Here is an 18,666-nt window from a genome sequence, read left to right on the forward strand (position 1 = left end):
TTCGTCTGTCAGACCAGCGGCGGCTGCTATAACATCCGTGAGCTCGGCGAGCCCAAATCCCTGAGTGATTTTATCGATGCCGCCCTGAGGACGGATCACTACTTTGGCCCATCCCTTCGCTGTTGGTTGAGTCTTTTGGACTGAGGTGCGAGCTTCTTTGAGTGTTTTCTTAACCAGCAGTTCCGCTGCTCGCTCTTCGCTAGCTTTCTTTTGTCTCTCAGCTTCTTGCTCAGAAACTTACTTGCGTCTAAGTTTTATCTTCCATTCTTCTCCCTCTGGAGCGTGCAAGCCTTCCCCGTGGTACACATTCTCTTCACTTCCTTGCATTTCGGCGCTCAGATCCTCTCCATTCTCCGGAACCGACGCCATGGCTGCGCCCGAACGCAGATTCACGGGAGCGGACGCCCTGTCGGCGCCCGAACGCCGAACGCAACCACGTACACAGTGGCTGCTTGCAGGACCGACGCACAGATCACAGACGAATCTTGAAGGTCACTAATACGAATAATAAGCCACAAAAATCTGATGCAGTCCTGTTCGCGTACACCCGATCGGATCCTCACAGCCAAATTTCAACACATAAAGACCTCTTGGTGCACAGATGGAAGCCGATTTCGCCGGAGCCCAACGCAAACACGTCCGCCTCCGCCGGCGGCCATCGCAGTTCCCCCGCGACAGCAACGGAGCGGCGCGGTGTTTTAATCGAAATAGGCGCCAAAGACCGGAAAATCAGTTAGGGCGGGCGCTCGCTCCTCCCACGTTTCTCCCGCGTGGAAAAAAACGTGGAAAAAAACGGCGGTGACGGAGTCCGAAGGAGATGCCGAAGGTGCCGTGAAAGTCGTCTGTCGTCTGCTTGCGCGTTGCTTTGCTTGACTATTATCGCAGAACAAACATGCGATCTCGCAAGCGGTGGCAAAAGTTAGAAGTCAGTTGAATAACTGCGCAATTCCACATTTTTACAGCGAAATACCACGCGTACAGCACCAAAACATATTTATACGAATATAGGAAGCTACTATTAAAGCACTGCGCGCTCTGCAGTCATATTATTCTGGCCAATGTGAACGAAATTGAACATATGTAGGGGGTAATGAACTCTGTTATCAATACAGGAATGGTTTGTCAGGGCTTGCTAGATTGTTCTTTATACTAACGTTCGAGAATTTGGCTAGCAAAACAGTTTGGAGAATATTTTACCAGTATCGGCTAATTGAAGCAACGAGGCCCTAAAAGCTAGCAAAAAGTAAACGGGGTTTCAACGCATCTTTCATCGCAGGAAGCGGCTAAAAGCCGTCAGCTCGGCGGGTTGGTGGCGGCCTTCGACACAGCGCTCGAGTCGTCGTGTTTGTTCCGTCCTCGTGTTTTTGCGCGCTGTTTTACCATGGATAGTAGTAACCAACTTGCTCAGCTTTCCGTACTTCTTCCAATGTTATTCCTATGATACGCTTTTTTATTACTCCGTTGTTTTCATCTAGCGTTTCTTGATCCTCTTTACTGTCTTTGCATTGTTTTTGAGTTTGTTTTTCTGCTCTTTACCTTATCTGCCCCGTCACCTCTATCCTACTTTTTGTCTTCTTCACCTGAATGGTTGTTCTTTTCATCAGCCACCCTCTTCTCTTCGGTTTAAACCTGGTAACAGGCTTTCCGTCCCCCACTTCGTTACCGTTCCTAGCTTCTTTTGTTCGCAATAGTCCACGGGCTGTGATTTTTTTTAGGTTTTGTCTAAGTTAGGGTTCGTTCTTTGGGCTCCACAACAGGTGCCGCACCGTCCGAGGCGGTATAAAAGACGAGATAACGCAACACTTGACTGAAGGAAGGCAAACTGAATCTTAATACAGGAATTCACATATTTACAGCAGAATAAACGGCGAGTGATTACGAGGAACTCCATGGCTGAGGAAAAATCCTCCCTCCTTGGCATTGCTGAAGATGCAAGGGATCGAAATCAAGCTCCGAACAATTTTCCAGACTCCGGAGCTCGGTTTAGAAACCGGGGAGCCTGTCCCACATTTGGCACCACACAATCACAACAAACTAACACATGATTTGTATACAAACTGCATGGCATGTCTTCCAGGTTCCGCAAGATTCAAACCCCTCTCTCTAAAATACTCAGCACGATAAGAACATCAAAATTGCTTTTAAAAAATGGCATTCCGGGAACGGGCCCTCGAAATGATTGGCCCACTAGGTTTACGTGCCATACCCCATACTTCCACAGTATTACTCAAACTCTCTCCCTTACCAAGTAAAAAGAGAAACACAAAAATACATCAAAGACACTCTCACGTGTCGCCGGCTTCCTGAGAACGCGTGACCTGGCGGCTCCCAGCATTACGGCAATTATCGATCTCAACCTAGCCGGTATACAGGCGCAAGTAACAAACTACTCGTCTTCGTGCCGACTGTTGACAGGCGTCCCCCCAAAATCTGGAGAGCGGCGCCAGCCTGTCGTTGCTGCCTCTGAACACTGCGTCAGCATCCCTTTTGTATGTACACCTACGGTTCGTTAACCCGGCCCACTACTCGAGAGCCGTTGGTATGCCCCGTCCTCGGGCTTCGGCGCCGCCGCGGCTCAGCCGCGGCGTCTGCTCGCGCGCCCGCACCTGACCGTACGCTACGCTTATTTGTTCTCAGCATCGCGCGAGCGTCCAGACCCGTCTCGACCGGTGGTGAGGACCCCTCAGAAATAGGTGGGGACCTCTGTGGAGTTCGGAAAAAACGTCCCCTCTCCTTCCCTCTAGCTCTGTCTCTCTCTTGGCCGGTCAACGCTCGCCTGCGCGTTGACCGGTATCGCGAGAAATCCAAATACACAACAGTACTGGTGCTACTTGAGAGCAACAGATGCAAATTCGCTTATTTTATATACCGCGCCCATTGCAAACAATAAACTCATCGGAGACTCTGTTTCCTGGAACGCCTCGTATATTGCCAAATGAAATAAAACCGTCATCCCTTCTCTGTACCTGGGCAGCGGGCGCTTTTCGGGGCGCAAGACACGCGCATCTAACGACGGAGAAAAGAAAAAAAAGGGGGGGGGGGGGGGCTTCTTTTCTTGTGCCCGGGGGTGGTGGTGGAAACTTTATTAGACACAAGGGAGTTTAGGACGCGCAGGTCCTTGGGCACCCGCACGGCCCCACTGCACTAAAACGTTCATTGTCCCGGAGGACGCTGGCAGCCCGGCCTGTGGCGATGGCTTGCGTGGCCGGGTACTGGGAGCCCGCGCAGCCATGCCGCGCCGCCGCCGAAGCCGCGACGCTCGCCAGCGCCATCTCTCGCTCGCAGCAAGCAAGCCGTGGGTCACGTGAGGCGAACTCGCGCTGTGACTGGCACGTTTTTGTTGGGCGGGGCTCCATCGCCGCCGCTCGACGGAAACGTAGGGCCGGGCCCAGTGGCACCGGCCGCCCGATTTGGGGGGGGGGGGGTGGAACCGGTCCAAATTCATCCCCCTCCGTCGGCTCCGGCGGCAACGGAGGTGACGGATGAAGCTAGAAACCGTCTTTGAGAATGTGGCCTAAGAATAAGGTGATGAAAATGCAGACCAGTCTCTGTGCTGTTGACTCTTAACATATTGCACATGTAACTTGTTGGGAAAAATGGCTGTGGTTTAGTTTTGCTTACACCTGGTGTGACGAGACAGCTACAGCTTGCCGAGTGCAACTCGCTCAGTCGAATTGCTAAGTCAGTCTTTCGACGCTGCATTTCGCTGGGCGTTCCTTCTTCATCTTCATCCCTGGACGTGGGTTCAACTCTCCCTCCTCTCCACTCTGCCGGCAGCTGCCACGGTGGCAACGCCGCCGCCACGCTGAAGGCTCAAAATGCTAGTGTAATGTAGGCGCGCGACGCGCACACCAGCTGCGTGTTCTGACGTCACACCGCGCATGCGCACAACTGACCAGACGGGCGGCGTCGGCTCCGCCGTCGGCACAGCGCCGAGGCGCGGGCGCACACACCAGATGCGGGCTATGACGTCACTCACGTATACGCACAGCTGGCGGAGCGGTGGTGCCACGGCTCAGCGCACAGGCACGCTGACCTCGCGAAGTGGCCGGCGTAGCATTGCTATCGCTACAAAACGCAACGCAAGATCTCTCTATGGCCGCTGCGGTGGCTCAGCGGTTATGGCACTCAGCTGCTGACCCGGAAGACGTGGGTTTGATGCTGGCCCGGGCGGTCAAATTTCATGGAGGTGAAATTCTAGATGCCCGTGTACTGTGCTATATGTCAGTGCACCTAAAGAACCCCGGGTGGTTGAAATTTCCGGAGCCCTTTACTACGGCGTCCCTCATAGCCTAAGTCGCTTTGCGACCTTAAACCCCATAAACCAAACCATACCAAGCAAAGCAAGATCTAAACCGCCTGCCACGAAAACTAGCGAAGGCACTCAGAAAGACTCTTTTCACATGCTTGTTCTAAACGGCAGTATTCCGGCTCTATTGAAATACTGGCTGGCCCTGCTGCAGAAATAAAAAAGTGCGATTTGAACAACTAGATAAAACATCGCTACGGAAGATGAGACAAGAGGACAAACACCAGCGTTGACTTGACGTCTTGTGGAAGGGACTCAACTCCTTCCAAGATGCACCTGTTAGCATCATCCGTGGTTGCTCTTTTAGCAGCTGTCCACACAAGAGAAAGTAGCTCCGTTCTGTCTAGTCGCGGATGCTCACAGAACTTTAGCCCTAGCTGGAGAAGGCTGTCTACTTTCGTACGGACGCTGACGTTGCAGAGCACAAAAACCTCCTGTAGGACTGTGGCTGGAGGTCTTCTTTGCCATGGAAGCCAAGGAACTATCTGATGCCACAGGAATTCTGCTGTATTAGATGCCAAACGCAGGTCTTGTTCACAATTTTTGTGCCCTATTTGCGGAGGTACATCGCTTCTGGCATTTGTCCTCCTTTCGCCTTGCGTAGGGCTGTTTTACCTATTAGTTAAAAAATGTACCGACCGGCCGTATTTGCCCTCTTCTGGAATTCTTACAGAAGTGTGATTTTTCTGTGTTGCTCAAGTGTATTATGTCCACTCCATATAAAAAACACTTGCTCAGGTGGCGCATGTTTGGAGTGGCTACACGTGCCGACAGCGACGCTACTACCGCTGGCGCACAGGCGCTGAGTATACGTCGAGCGACAATGAGATTAGCCTCTTAACAAGTTTCACGTGCTTTAGGAGGCGCCTTCAAGAAACTAGTAAGGCTGCCCGAGAGACGATCAGGCGGCTGCGAAAGCCTAATGCTGTGCTGCGCTCTCTGAAGCTGCATTCAAATGTCCGTGCGGTTTACTTTTCTTTCTACTATTGGAAACCATCAGGTCCTACATTGGCGCAACTGAGATGAGAATCTGCTACCTTGCTAAAGACGAAGAACCTTTCAGCGCGGGCCATGTTTTGTGCTGCGGTGTTAAAACATACATGGTATCATCTGTCGCGGCGCAAGTGCTCTATACACACATACGTGACAGGTGCGGTGGAAACCACACGACCCGGGTGTCGCTGGTATCATGGGCACAACATCTGGCTCTGATGGCTTGCTGCAGTTGGTGCGACATATACCGAGGCGCAATGTCTTACGACCTCGACCGTACCAGAAGCTTGGAAGAACGCAAATATAACCTTGGTTCATAACAGAGGAGACGCCAAAGACTTGAAAAATTACAGACCGATTAGCTTACTGTCCATTGCCTACAGAGTGTTTACTAAGGTAATCGCTAATAGAGTCTGTGCAACCTCACGACTTTAATCAACCAAAAGATCAGACAGGCTTTCCTTAACGATATTCCACCATAAATCACATTCACACTATCATTCAAGTTATAGAGAAATACGCACAATATAACCAACCCCTATATGTAGCCCTCAATGATGACGAGAAAGCATTTGACTCAGCGGAAACCCCAGCCTTCATACAGGCATTGCGGAATCAGGGTGTAGAAGAGCCTTATGTCAAAATAGTGGAATATAGCAACTGCACAGCTACTTATCCTCCATAAAGTGAGCAATAAAATTCCAATAAGAAAGGGCGTCAGGCATGGAGACACGACACACGATCTCGACAATGCTATTCACCGCCTGTTTACAGGAGGTATTCCGAGGCCTGAATCGGGCACAGCTGGGGATAAGAGTTAATAGAGAATACCTAAATAATCTGCGATTCGCAGATGACATTACCTTGCTGAGTCATTCAGGAGAGGAACTGGAAATCATGATCAATGAGTTAGACAGAGCAGTACGGTGGGTATAAAAATTAACATGCAGAAAACCAAATGTTCAACAGCCTAGCAAGGGAACAGCAGTTCACAATTGGCAATGTGGTGCTGGAAGTGGTAAAGGAATTGGTCTACTTAAGCACGGCAGTGACAGCTTATCAGGATCATGAAAGGAGAATAACTAGAAGGATAAGAATGGGGTGGAGCGCATATGGCAGGTTGTCTCATATCACGAATAGCAGGTTGCGAATATCCCTCAAGAGAGAAGCGTACAACAGCTGTATCTTACCGGTACTCACTTACGGGGAAGAAACGTGGAGGCTAACGAAAAGGGTTCAGCTTAAGTTAAGGACAACACAGCGAACCACGGAAAGGAACATGATAGATGTAACCTTCAGAGACCGTGGAAGAAGCGGGCAGATTGCATGAGGGAACAAGCGCGTGTTACTGACATCCAAGACGAAATCAAGAGGAAGAAATGGGCTTGGGCAGGGCAGGTACTGCGAAGGAAAGATAACCGTTGGTCCTTGAGTATAACAGAGTGGATTCCAAGAGAAGGCAAGCGTAGCAAGGGGCGGCAAAAGGTCAGGTGGGCAGATGAGATTAAGAAGTTTGCAGGCGTATGGTGGGCGCAGCTGGCAAAGGACAGGGTTAATTGGAGAGACGTGGGAGAGGCCTTTGCCTAGCAGTGGGCGTAGTCAGGCTGATGATGATGATGATACCGAGGCGGCTCTGATCGCGAAAACAAAGGGCTCGAGGAAACGAGCGTCACCTACGCAAGATAGATGCAGAGACCGAAATTACTGCACCTGGGCGAAGCGCCTTAACGTGCATGAGTGAACAAATTTCGGTCGGCGATCTTTCGAACAGCACCAGGTAAAGAAAGAACCGCTTCGCAAAACTGGCCGCAACGGTTAGAGTATGGCTCTAAAAATCGAGCATTCCAAGACCTGTTTTCGTTTCGCGACTCAGTTTAAAACGTCTCCTCACAGTATTTTTATTTTGACATGGTACCTCTGAAGAGCAAACAGAGATGCTCATCTGGAGAAAACGAAGCAGCACGAAAAAACGGGGACGAAAAAGACACACATACGACAGGACGAATGCTGTCTTTTTCGTCCCCGTTTTTTCGTGCTGCTTCGTTTTCTCAAGATGGATCATTACCAACTGGCCCAAACTTCGGTGTTTTTGCAGAGATGCTCAAATTTTTAACGCTTCTCCAATCCTCAGGTGCTCTCGGAGTACTGAGTTTCAACATGTGTAGCAATGCGGACATTAGTGCACATAGTACCCCTATACGCCGACGTGGCAGCCACTGGCCATGTTTTCCGCCTTACTTCCGCACATACGTCGTTTCCTGCACGATCATAACGCAAATAGTAGTGGTCTGGGCACAATAACAAAGCGCCAATACAAAGGAGCAGAGGCTGTTTGAAAAGCGCATTTCAGCCCCCATGATATTTTCGGGGCTGCACTAGCCAGCAGTGCTTGTGACTACCATCAGTCGAGAATGATCGCAAACAAAAACATCTTTTCGCATCGAGCCTTAGAAAAGGAGAGCAGCTGCGGGGCGCAAATACTACAACTTCGGTGCTACAAATACTAGTAGCTTCCCGTAGCGACTGCAGAGCCATGTCCCCGCACAGCTTCCTTCGCACTTCGTATTTAGTGCGGATCCGGCAGCTACTGATTGCGACCGTTGCCCACAATGAGTCGCGCAGGAAAAGAGCATAGGGTCGAGTGGCCACCGCTGGAAAACGTTTTCGTGAATGCTTGAACAGGAATTACGCCAGCAAAAATCAGTGCTCAATGGTGGTGCTTTAGAATAAATCGTCGAGGCTGAAATGAGCACTGCAAGCCGCCATGGCCCCGCCCACATACTTTCCACTGCAAGGCTTGATTATCAAACATGTCTTTAGGTTAGTATCTAGATCGACTGTGTCCACATCTGGATTGCCTTTGAGCAGACAGTTCGAGCACTGCGGTAGGTATAATATGCGGTCGCTTTTGTTTTCTGTCCGTATAGTTTGATTTACACTTGCGACGGGGATACTACAGCGGTGTGTAGCCTTGGCTACAAACAAAAAGCAATTTGAAACACAAAAAATAGAGATCACTGCAGTTACCCGCATTGGAAGAATGCGAAAGCGTTGACGCCTCCTCGACACTGGTCGCCTTTCAAATTTGGCGCAATGAATGCTTTCTCGTTCACTTGATTAATTGGTTATCGATTAACTCTGATTATACCCTCGTTTCATCCCGGCAACCGTTTCGAGTTCTCCAATTTTCCGCCACGCTTCGTTTCCACCCACTCACTATATACCCGTCCAGTCTATTTAAACTCATCCCACATGTTTAATTTTTTGTCGTCTACATTACGGTAGCATTTCGAGCCTTCAGCGTGGCCACCGTGGCGGCGCCATGGCTGGTCACGTGGTACATTGTTTTGATCACGTGGTGCGGAGCACCTGCCGGCGGCGCGGCAGCGAAACCGAGCAGGGGGAGTGGAGAGGAGGAGAGGGTGAATCCACGCCCAGGGACGAAGATTAAGAAGGAATGCCCAGCGAAACGGAGCGGCGAAAGACTGACTTTGCAAGTCGACTGAGCGAGGTCCACTCGGCCAGCTGTAGCTATGGAGTCACTCCAGGTTTAACCAGAGCTAAACCACAGCCATTTTTTTTTTTGCTGCGCCGTCGCTCCGCCCTTCTGACGTCACGTCGCTCGGCGCCTATGACATCATGCTGCTAGGGGCCTCCGATGTCCCGGTAGTGCGACAAGCCACAGGGGATGCTCCCCTCTGCCCCCGATGCCATCACATCGACAATTCGCTATTACGTCATGGCGTAACGTGTTTAATCTTTAATTAATTACTTAATTATCTACTTTATTAACCGCACAAATTGGTTATTTGATTATCCACTTTATTCACAATTAATTCACCTTAGTTGATCTTAATTCAGAATAATTTTCAACTGTTAACCTTTAATTCACCAATTCTCATCTTAATGTACCATTAAGTCACAATTATATCACATTAACTCACTCTTGACACTTTCTATAATAATCATTATTGATTAGATTTCGATTAACTGCACATTTTCCCTCATTTCATCTTAGTATTCACTTCAGACTTTCAAATTTGGCGCCACACGTTGGTTCTGCTCGCAATTCCGGTCCTGTGGACCCACATTTCCGGCATTTTCAAATTTTGCACCACTTTTGCTCTCGCCCCGCCCAGTGCATGGACATTTTTGGCTCTAACTATTTATCCGATTTCTAATCTTTTTTTTTTCGGGCAGCATTCTGAAATCAACCTTTTTCGATTACAATCACTCGGTTGACGCTACCTTTTCCGACTTTTCCCACAACTTCTGCCGACACATTTTGCGGCCCCGAACCCGCCCACATAGCCTAATAAAGCTTTCGGTTTAATAATACGCCAAACGCCCTGCGTCGCTTTACTGACAAAGAGGAGCTGCAGCGGGAAACACCCGACCAAGGCGGACGCCGTACGCCGCATCATCTCTCGATCGGGGCCGGAGGCGGCCGCGTAGAGGCGACACCATGCATGAAACTTGCGACCAGTGCAGCATTCAGCTGCTCAACCCCGATGTTCTCGGCGAGGGAGGCGCTTCTCCAACTCACAAAAATTACGGAAGACACTTTGGAAATTGTAAAGTGTGCTTCACGAAAACCTTGTCTGCGCTCTGCTTCCCTGGCTTTGCTGTTCGGTGATATGGCTAGTCGCTGCTGTCTGCGCTCCAATTCATTAGCTTTGGTGTTCGGCGATATCGTCTGTCGCTGCTGCCGCTTTCGTTCTGCTTCCCAGCCTTTGGTACACGGCGTTCTAATCAGTCGCCGTTGACGTTTCTCTTCTGCCTCCCGTGCGTTCGCATCTGGTGACATGTTCAGTCGTCGCATTCGCTCCTCGTTCTTCTGGCGTGTGGTGTTGGGGGATTCCGGCGTGCGCTGCCGCTTCGCCGAACCGCTTGGCGCGGAATCACTGAGCCGCTTCGGAGCCACGCGTCTCACTCGCTCGACTGCAACGAGACGTCTAGCGAAGGAGTGGCGGTGCAGCTGCCACCACCGACGCGCGCGCGCTCTTTCTACCGCTACTGTGTGACGTCACGGTTGCTATGCCCAATTGCGCCCCCCCCCCCCACCCCCGGCAGGCAGGAGGTTGCGCCGCTGCGAGGAGGATTCCCGCGCACGGACGTAAGCGACCGCGAGCATGAGCCATTGAAGGCGTTCGCCGTAAAAGGACACTGAGGAAAATTGAAGTTGGCTTGTATCGATAGAATAGCAGCTAATGATCACAAAAACGCCACTCTTGCTGAAAACAAAGCTCTTGTAATGAAGAAAATAGCAAGAACCAAAATACAGGTGTCGCCGCCACAGGCCAATCTCGCAAGTACAAGCGTTATGACTTCCTAGGACAAGAGGCGCCACCTTGGAGGAATTTGCCTTACTTCATGGAAACCATGAATCTCTGAGGCTGGCAAAGGAAGGTTGCGCACCGCACCGCTAGCCGTCAGAAATCACGGAGTCTGCGTTTACGTCACGTAACACGTCACTCCGTTCTGTGACGTCATAAGAGTTCTCCGTGTCGTCATAAGAGTTCTCGAGTTTGAATCAGAGCGGCGGGAAAAACTTTCTCAACTTCGAATCCAAATATCTTTGAAATAAATGCATCTTTCGCGCCCGGACAAGCGGCAACAAAGCCATGAAATGCCGAAGTATCAGATTTAGCTAACAAAAAAAAATGATAGAGTTCTCCTCAGTGTCCCTTTAATACTGTCGTTGCTGGGCCGTGTAGCGCCAATCCGCTGTGGAGTTGAGTGGGGAAGCCCCGCTTCATGCAGCAGCGTTATTTTCGCTTTCTTTTGGCAAAATTGCAAGAATGGGGTGTATTAGCATGTAAGCTATTCCCAGCGGCCGGTGGCATGCAGGTAGCAAACTACGGCGACTACATTATTACTCTGATCATAATAAATTCTGTCAAAACATTCCCGCTTTGTAACATAGGTATGAAGTTGTGATGCGTGCTTAAGTTGATGTGTTTGTGCACTTTTCACATCTCTGTATTCGGCCTATAGCTGCTCAGCAATTTTGTGCGTGCGCACCAGGCTTGCCTTGTAAGCATATTTCTCTTTACATGAATTTAAGTGCCCGATGATATAAGATTTATGTTGCAATGTCTAATATTGTTCACAATCAATGCTGCTTTTCCCTTTGAAACGTTTTCTTGCAACCTTTTTCTGCTAGCATATATGGTTCCCTACGGCTCCTGGTGTAATGCAAACCAAATGCCCTTTTGAAAGCCGGTTATTTGCAATCGATGTAAAGAAACGCTCAGGCTAGGTTCACCTACTACATTGGGCAAATAGCTGAGGCGTCATTATTTCTAAGAGGCAGTGTGGCGGCCAGCCCGATTTAGTCGCTGCCGCTACCCGGAAGCGGAGAGGAAGGTGACAGGACATAGCTCTTCCGGTCGCGGGTTAGCTTCACGAACAGTGAGGCCACGGCCCTTCGTATGAGTTTTTTTCCTCCTGGGTGGCCTATAATAATGTGCTCCTTAGCCGGCGAAAGACGCTGTGTCGTCTGCAGGGAGTTGCAACTTCACAAGGGCGAGCCCTTATGAGGGCGTCCTCACCCTCACCTCATGAGGACTTCACTCGATAAGGCGAGGGTGAGGGAGGATGGGCACAAGAAAATTCGTGAGGACAAGAGCGAGGGAGGAAAGACATGGTGAGATCAGGGCGAGGGAGGGAAGACATGATGAGGTGAAGGTGAGGGAGGGCAAGATGCATTGTATAGGGGCGAGGGCGATGAGGGTGAGGGAGGATGGGCACAAGAAAATTCGTGAGGACGAGAACGAGGGAGGAAAGGCATGGTGAGATCAGGGCGAGGGAGGGAAGACATGATGAGGTGAAGGTGAGGGAGAGTAAGATGCACTGTATAGGGGCGAGGGTGGTGAGTGTGAGGGAGGATGCGCACAAGAAAATTCGTGAGGACGAGAACGGGGGAGGAAAGACATGGTGAGATCAGTGTGAGGGAGGGAAGACATGATGAGGTGAAGGTGAGGGAGGGCAAGATGCACTGTATAGGGGCGAGGGTGGTGAAGGTGAGGGAGGATGGGCACAAGAAATTTCGTGATGACGAGAACGAGGGGGGAAGACATGGTGAGATGAGGGCGAGGGAGTGAAGACATGATGAGGTGAAGGTGAGGGAGGGCAAGATGCACTTTATAGGGGCGAGAGTGGTGGTCCGAACTGTGCTCAGGGCTAACGTTTTTTGTCTGTGCCACCCGTTATGAATTCCCATTTTGAAGCGATAGTTCTTAAGGGAAGACGTAGTTTCTGCAGTCATGAAAAGGCGGGGAGCGGCACGCCTTCTCCGTCGCTGCTGACAAAGCTATGTCGAAAAAAGCGCTCTTTTAACCCAAAAAAGCCTATTTTTAATAATTGTTTAAAGTCCAAGTTGAAACACCCTGTATAGTGCATTAACAAGGGGGCGCTGGCCCGGCCGTGCGGGTAGCCGCCGGTCTAACGGGAAGCGTAGCACCGCAGTCAACATTTCCATTATCAGCCCTGTCAGGTGATGAGTGTAGAGTAAAACGTGAAGAAATTACGCCTAGTAACGTTGTTGAATTCCCAAGTTCTAAGCCTTGTTTCCCGGAACGAAGTCCGATTTCATCTCGGTGAGGTTTCAAAGAACTGACTGCGGCACAAAAAATACTTCTACGAAATTCCACTGTCAAATTGAAACCTGTTGGCGGCGTTGGTGTGGAGTTTTTTCATTCACACTGTGATCAATTCAGTACAGTGGTATCTTTTTTCTATTTTCTATTTTCGCTGGAGTTGCAGTATAGGAAAGCGATGCCGCAATGTGGTGGGCAAAGCCAACCAGTGTTGTCTTACTATAGATATAAAGCAGCAGCTTAACCACCTTAGTCTGAATCATCGCTCGCTCTGCCTTGCATTGCATGACGTGCTAAAAAAGAAAACATTGCGCTAGTCCAAATAACAAGGACATCTACTGGTTTATTTCTGTCCCTGGTGAGACCTGTGGCCATGTAATCGCGTGCCTGATTTTATGAACCAAATTTCTTGCAGGCATGGTAAGGAATTTGACACTCAGTTCTGGATGATGCGTAGACGGGGAAGAATAAAACCACGGGCTGTTTAGCTCGGGGTTAACCACGAACTATCATGCTCTAGCAACATTAGCCCTGGTTTTGCATGGTTTATCTTGACTTTCTATTCTTTTGCTTTACTTGAACTGGATTACTTTAGTTGATATATCATATGAGGTAAGCTTGCATGATGTTGCATCAATTTAGACTTGTCATCATCATCGTCATCAGCCTAACTGCACCCACTGCAAGGCAAAGGCCTCTCCCATGTCTCTCCAATTAACCCTGTCATTTGCCTGCTGCATCCACCCTTTGCCTGCAAACTTCCTAATCGCATTCGCCCACCTAACCTTCTGCCGCCCCCTGCTACGCTCACTTTCCCTTGGAATCCACTCCGTTACCCTTAAGGACCACTTGTACTGTGGTAGAATTGGCCATTCTCTACATTCACATAATCCTGGGAGTCCTGATTCCGCTCCTGGCGCAGAGGTGCAGCGGTGAAGCTAATCGCCACTGCCCTAAGATGGCAGCTGCTGCCATCGGTGGAGCTTGCAAGACCCACATCGCTACTGAGGAATCTCTAGCAGCTTATCATTAATTGAACTGCCATGGTGGGCAGTTTGCTCACAGTTCGGTGAACAGCTTGTGATGACGTCACAGCCTAACGTGACCAAGATGCCCCACGTGCTAGAAGCAGGCGTCAGACGACAGACAGCTGCTTTTCGCCGGAGTGGAAGCGCTAGGGGCACTAAAATGGCAAACACAGGAATTGTTCACTTCAAATTAGCGGAGTTAATGATTGCCATTATTCAGCCCTAAGGCTGCATTTTAGCAACCAGTTTGATTTCGATGTGGCCTGCATAATGTTTTATCTCAAGCGACACCAGAAGAGCCTCACTGATGCGGAAGGCTGGCATCGCAGTGGGGGAAGACACTAAAGAAATAAACTTCATACCTGGGAGAGCGGGATCCGAACCCCGCGGCGGCGCTTAAAATTCAGTTCCGCTGGCCGCTGCTTCAGACCACTACAATATCGCCACAGCTTCTTTTAAGCGTGGTATATATTACATTGAAAGTATATTCTATTTATATCAACAAACTTATTTAGGAAATTACGTGAAACACATAGCAAAAAGACAGAGCAACAGAGCACTGGATGAAAGGTAAGACTGGGCACGTCCCCAAAGGGTGGGCCACTCCGGTTTAGAGTAGGTCGGGTCATACACTGCCCTCAGATGAACAATCAGTTGGGAGAAATCTTAACATCCTGTCTGTACAAACTGCCAAGCTCTCGGGCTGTGCTTGCAATGTAGCCGTCTTCGTCCCGTACCCGCGTTGCGGCGTGTTAAACAGCCAGTTTCTTATGGTGTGGTCTGAAAGCGTGCTCTTCATCTTCCATCCGTGCGCGTGGAAGCGTCATCAGACGAGCATGCAGCAAACCGCACGAAATGGCGGGGGATTAGTTGCTGTGAAATTCCGAAGACCCAGTGCTGTCGCAATGTCATCGGGTAATGGTAATTAAGTGACCTATAAGCTTTCCTTGTTCTGATTCTCTCTTTGCTAGCACTTATTGTAATTGCCATGGTAAACGCTACCTCATTATTTTCTAAATATTCTTGGCGCACATCAGCTTTTGTACACACACATAACAACGCGCTGACTCATTTTTGCAGTGTATATAGATAGTAATGAAATGTTATAAGTGCAGGGCACACGTAAGCATGCAGTGCGCGCCAGAAGTAAATGCAAAATGATATTTTGGGGTTTAACTCGTAAATGTCTCAGTTTTGTTTCACATATTAACTCAAACAACGCACACACACGTACACGCACAACAATATAAGCACCTAGCCTCTCGTCCTATAATGCCTTGGGGGCTTATCTTCTATGTCTATTATCATTAATATATCCTGAAGTTGCCCATTACAAAAAAATATTACTCGAGTTTTAAACGACTGTTAGTGACGGTGAGGGAGGCACGACGATGTGAGGGCGAGGGCGAGGAAGGGCGAGCAAATTTTTGGAAGTGAGGATGAGGGAGGACTGGATAACTGAAATTTTCAGAGTGAGGGCGAAGGTGATGGACAGCCATGGACTCAAAATTGAGGGTGAGGGAGGAAAAGTAAAAATGAGGTCATTTGCCCACCTCTGGGACTCGTCTGTTGTTTTTCGCGTCCCGTTCGCTGGGGCTGCTGCTGCTGGCGGTCCTTCTGCCTTGGATGCTGCTTCCTGACGCCCCATCTGCGTGTGGTTGACAGAAAATGCGCTTTCACTCAGCAGCCTATGCCACGCTAACACTAGTGGCTAACACAACCTCATTCGCCTCTAAAGGCAATGCGGCTAATGATATTTTTTTTTATTCCCTCGAGAGAGTGGCGTTTCAGGTGCGCGAAATTTGATGCATGGGGACTGGTAGTGAGTAAAGAGAGCTAAAAAAAGAACCGACGTTAAATGAGCAGGCTGATTCAATTTCCTCACTGGGAATTAGCGCCAGTGCAATGGACATAACGTTCGGGAAAGTAAAAGTCGAAATGATATGCCTGCGCACTTAAGCGCGAAATGGAGCACCTGTCGCACCGCGTTTACGGGACCAAAAAATTAAGAATAAGTGCGCGCAGTGTAGGAGCCCGCGCAACCATTGTTCGCGTCTGGCACATGGTTGGACAGAGTAATGGCACTGAAAGAGAAACAAAATCTTGATATGTCAAATTATGACCCGAAGACGCAAGTGCGTTACAGCGGTGCGTTGGTACTCGGTGATTGACACGTTGGCAGTAGCCATTTCCCCAGCTCAGGGCGAATGCACTGCGGGCCATTGCATAGTCATGTGTGTAATGAACACAATTCTGCTGCACACCACTTCTTATCAAAGTCATTGTTGCTGTTAAAGCCAAAGAGCAGTTGGAATCGGAATCTATGGAAGATGGGCTCGTCAAGGGACGTTCGGGCACGCCTATTAATGTGCCTTAAGAGTATATCCCAAGCGTAAAGAGATATGGTAAACTTAAACCTGCTTTCAATAGCCCGGCAGACTAGTTCATTCTGTGCATTTGCTTCAATGTCCTGTATTCGCGGTCTGCTCTAATTTTATACTTCTCCTTTTTCGTTTTTGATCTCGTTCTGCTTGTAAAGCTTGTAGTAATGTTGGAATGCCTTGTAACATTCGCCAAAACACGAGTTCGCCTCTTTTACTCGGTTAAAGTTCACCTCCGTCGTACTTAAGTGCCTGTCCTGTCCACGTATTTGTCGTTGACTGCACCCAGCATTTCAATGCGCCCCAAATTTTCTCATTCAGACCCCTAAGTTCATATCGCCACGTTAAACTGATTCGCATGTCAGACGCACCAGGGCGCCAATACACCCTCATTTTCGAGAGCTGCCAAGGTTTTATATAATGCGTCTTGCTGTCCGGCTTCTGCGCAACCTCGCCGTCCAAATATTTTTCACAGCTGTCTGCAAATCTGTGAGACGGCGCGCTGTTTGTCGGCATCTCACCATCTAGCCCAACACAAAGCTTTGGACAGCCGCCGCTGTGACTCAGCGGCTTTTGCGCTGAACTCCCGATCCCAAGGTCGTGGCTTCGATCCCGCCCGCGGAAGCTGTATTTCGATGGAGGCAAAACACATAAACGCCCCAGTGCTATGCGTTGTCGTCACAGGTTAAAGAAAGTCTTAATAAATTCACGGAGCTCTCAACTGCAGCGTTCCTGAAGAGGTATTCACACGGGCGATGCTATCCCTCCCTAATTGACGGCGGCTGCGCACACGCCATGCCTTCAAGAGTGCTCGCGGCGACGCAGTTTTCGGTTTTGGTCCGGCAGCCGCCGCCGACGGGGGAGGAGACCGTTCACTCGGCCGCTACGTTCAGTCCCTGCGTCCCAGGGGAAAAGCGGCAGTTCGCTCTCGGTGGCACGCGTTGGGGCCGCCGTGAGTGGTACTCGGCTGTCGAAGGAGCTGTGTTACGAGTTCTTGCCGTGGACTTCACGCACGTTGGACGAAGAAGAATGCGTGCGCTAATAATGTATGAATAAGAATTTAAAAATTTTGAAGTCCAATCTTTATGAACAGGTTAGAGCAAGATGCGTTTTGCGGCGTACTATCGTGAGCAATATGAGCAGGAACACAGGAGCGCGTGCCCGACAGCCTCGAACCATACTCGCAGGGAAATTCGGCGGCTGCTGTACGAAACAAAGTGGAAAGGGCTCCGCGGTTCCGCTAACTGCTGGCACTCCCGCCTCGCTAACGTTGTTGCCAAACGGCCGCTGATTGATTGTCAACGGCTGCTAGAGATGATAAGATGATTATGGCACGCAGAGCGTGGCAATGTGTCGCCTGCAGTTCTGCGCAAAATAGGGCTGTTAACCTTTTTTTTTTGCTCCTTTGTGTGAGTGTGTGGAGCGGAGTGGTCTGACCCGATTCTGAGATACTGGCAAGCATACTGCAACGAATATTTACTGGTAAACATTTGAACTGGCCTATCGCATGGCCAGTCACACCTTCCTCAGAAACGTTGGAATCAATCAACAAGAAATAATAGGCTACGTCACGCCCAATGCGCTTCTTATTTATTGATTTCGTGCAAAAAGTTTATAAATGCCTATCACGACTGCCTGCGCTAAGCAGTGTGTTTCACCGCCCAACGATGTCTCGACAGCCTTTGAATAAGCTGGAAGAAGTCGCTGAACAGTCAAAGAAAGGTTACTCGCAGCGCAACAATGCTGCCTTGACAGGCGGCCAGTTGAAGACTGAACAGGATAGTGCAAGCGTACCGAGATCAAGGACGCATTAAGGATTCGCCGCAAAAAAGGCGACCCCGTGCCACGTCGATGAATCAAGACCTACAGATTGTTGCTGCAGTCAACGAGAAGCCGTTTTGGAGTGCGAAGGAACGTGCACAGTACTCACGGCTTGGAACCTGTAGGCATAGCACGGTACGGCGAAGGCAAAGGGATGCCGCACTCGGAATTCGCATCTCCGCTCAGAACCCCCTTCTCACAGTTTCCAACAGAACTGCTCGCACCAAGGTCGCTGTCGATCACCGTAGCTGAGGAGTGGAGGAATGAAAATATGTAATCTTATCCGACGAATCTTTCTGGACTCACTGGGGACAGCAGTAGATAGTGTGGCGCATGGAAAACACACGCTTCCGTCCTCATAACATTAAGGAGGTGGCCGCAAGTGGACGCGCATCAGTAAACGTAAGGGCGGCTATTTCATGTGATGGCCCAAGTCCCATTGTAAGAATCCCTTGGAGATCTGCGAGTGCTGCGTACTGCACAATGCTGGAACACGTGATGACCCCGTATGCATTGAATGGTGCCCACCCGGA

At 49.7% G+C, this 18,666-nt stretch overlaps 1 protein-coding gene across 2 annotated transcripts in view; it reads right to left on the bottom strand.

Moving 5' to 3' along the window:
* Window positions 1–18,666, bottom strand: part of LOC144102519 (uncharacterized) — a 168,182-nt gene that overhangs the window by 90,545 nt on the left and 58,971 nt on the right. For both annotated transcript variants that reach the window (XM_077635780.1, XM_077635776.1), the window contains one exon: window positions 15,485–15,579. In XM_077635780.1, coding sequence (XP_077491906.1) covers window positions 15,485–15,579 — 95 coding nt within the window. The remainder of the gene's footprint in view (window positions 1–15,484; window positions 15,580–18,666) is intronic.

This window comes from Amblyomma americanum, chromosome 1, assembly GCF_052857255.1.
Source record: "Amblyomma americanum isolate KBUSLIRL-KWMA chromosome 1, ASM5285725v1, whole genome shotgun sequence".
In the NCBI taxonomy this organism is placed as follows: Eukaryota; Metazoa; Arthropoda; class Arachnida; order Ixodida; family Ixodidae; genus Amblyomma; species Amblyomma americanum.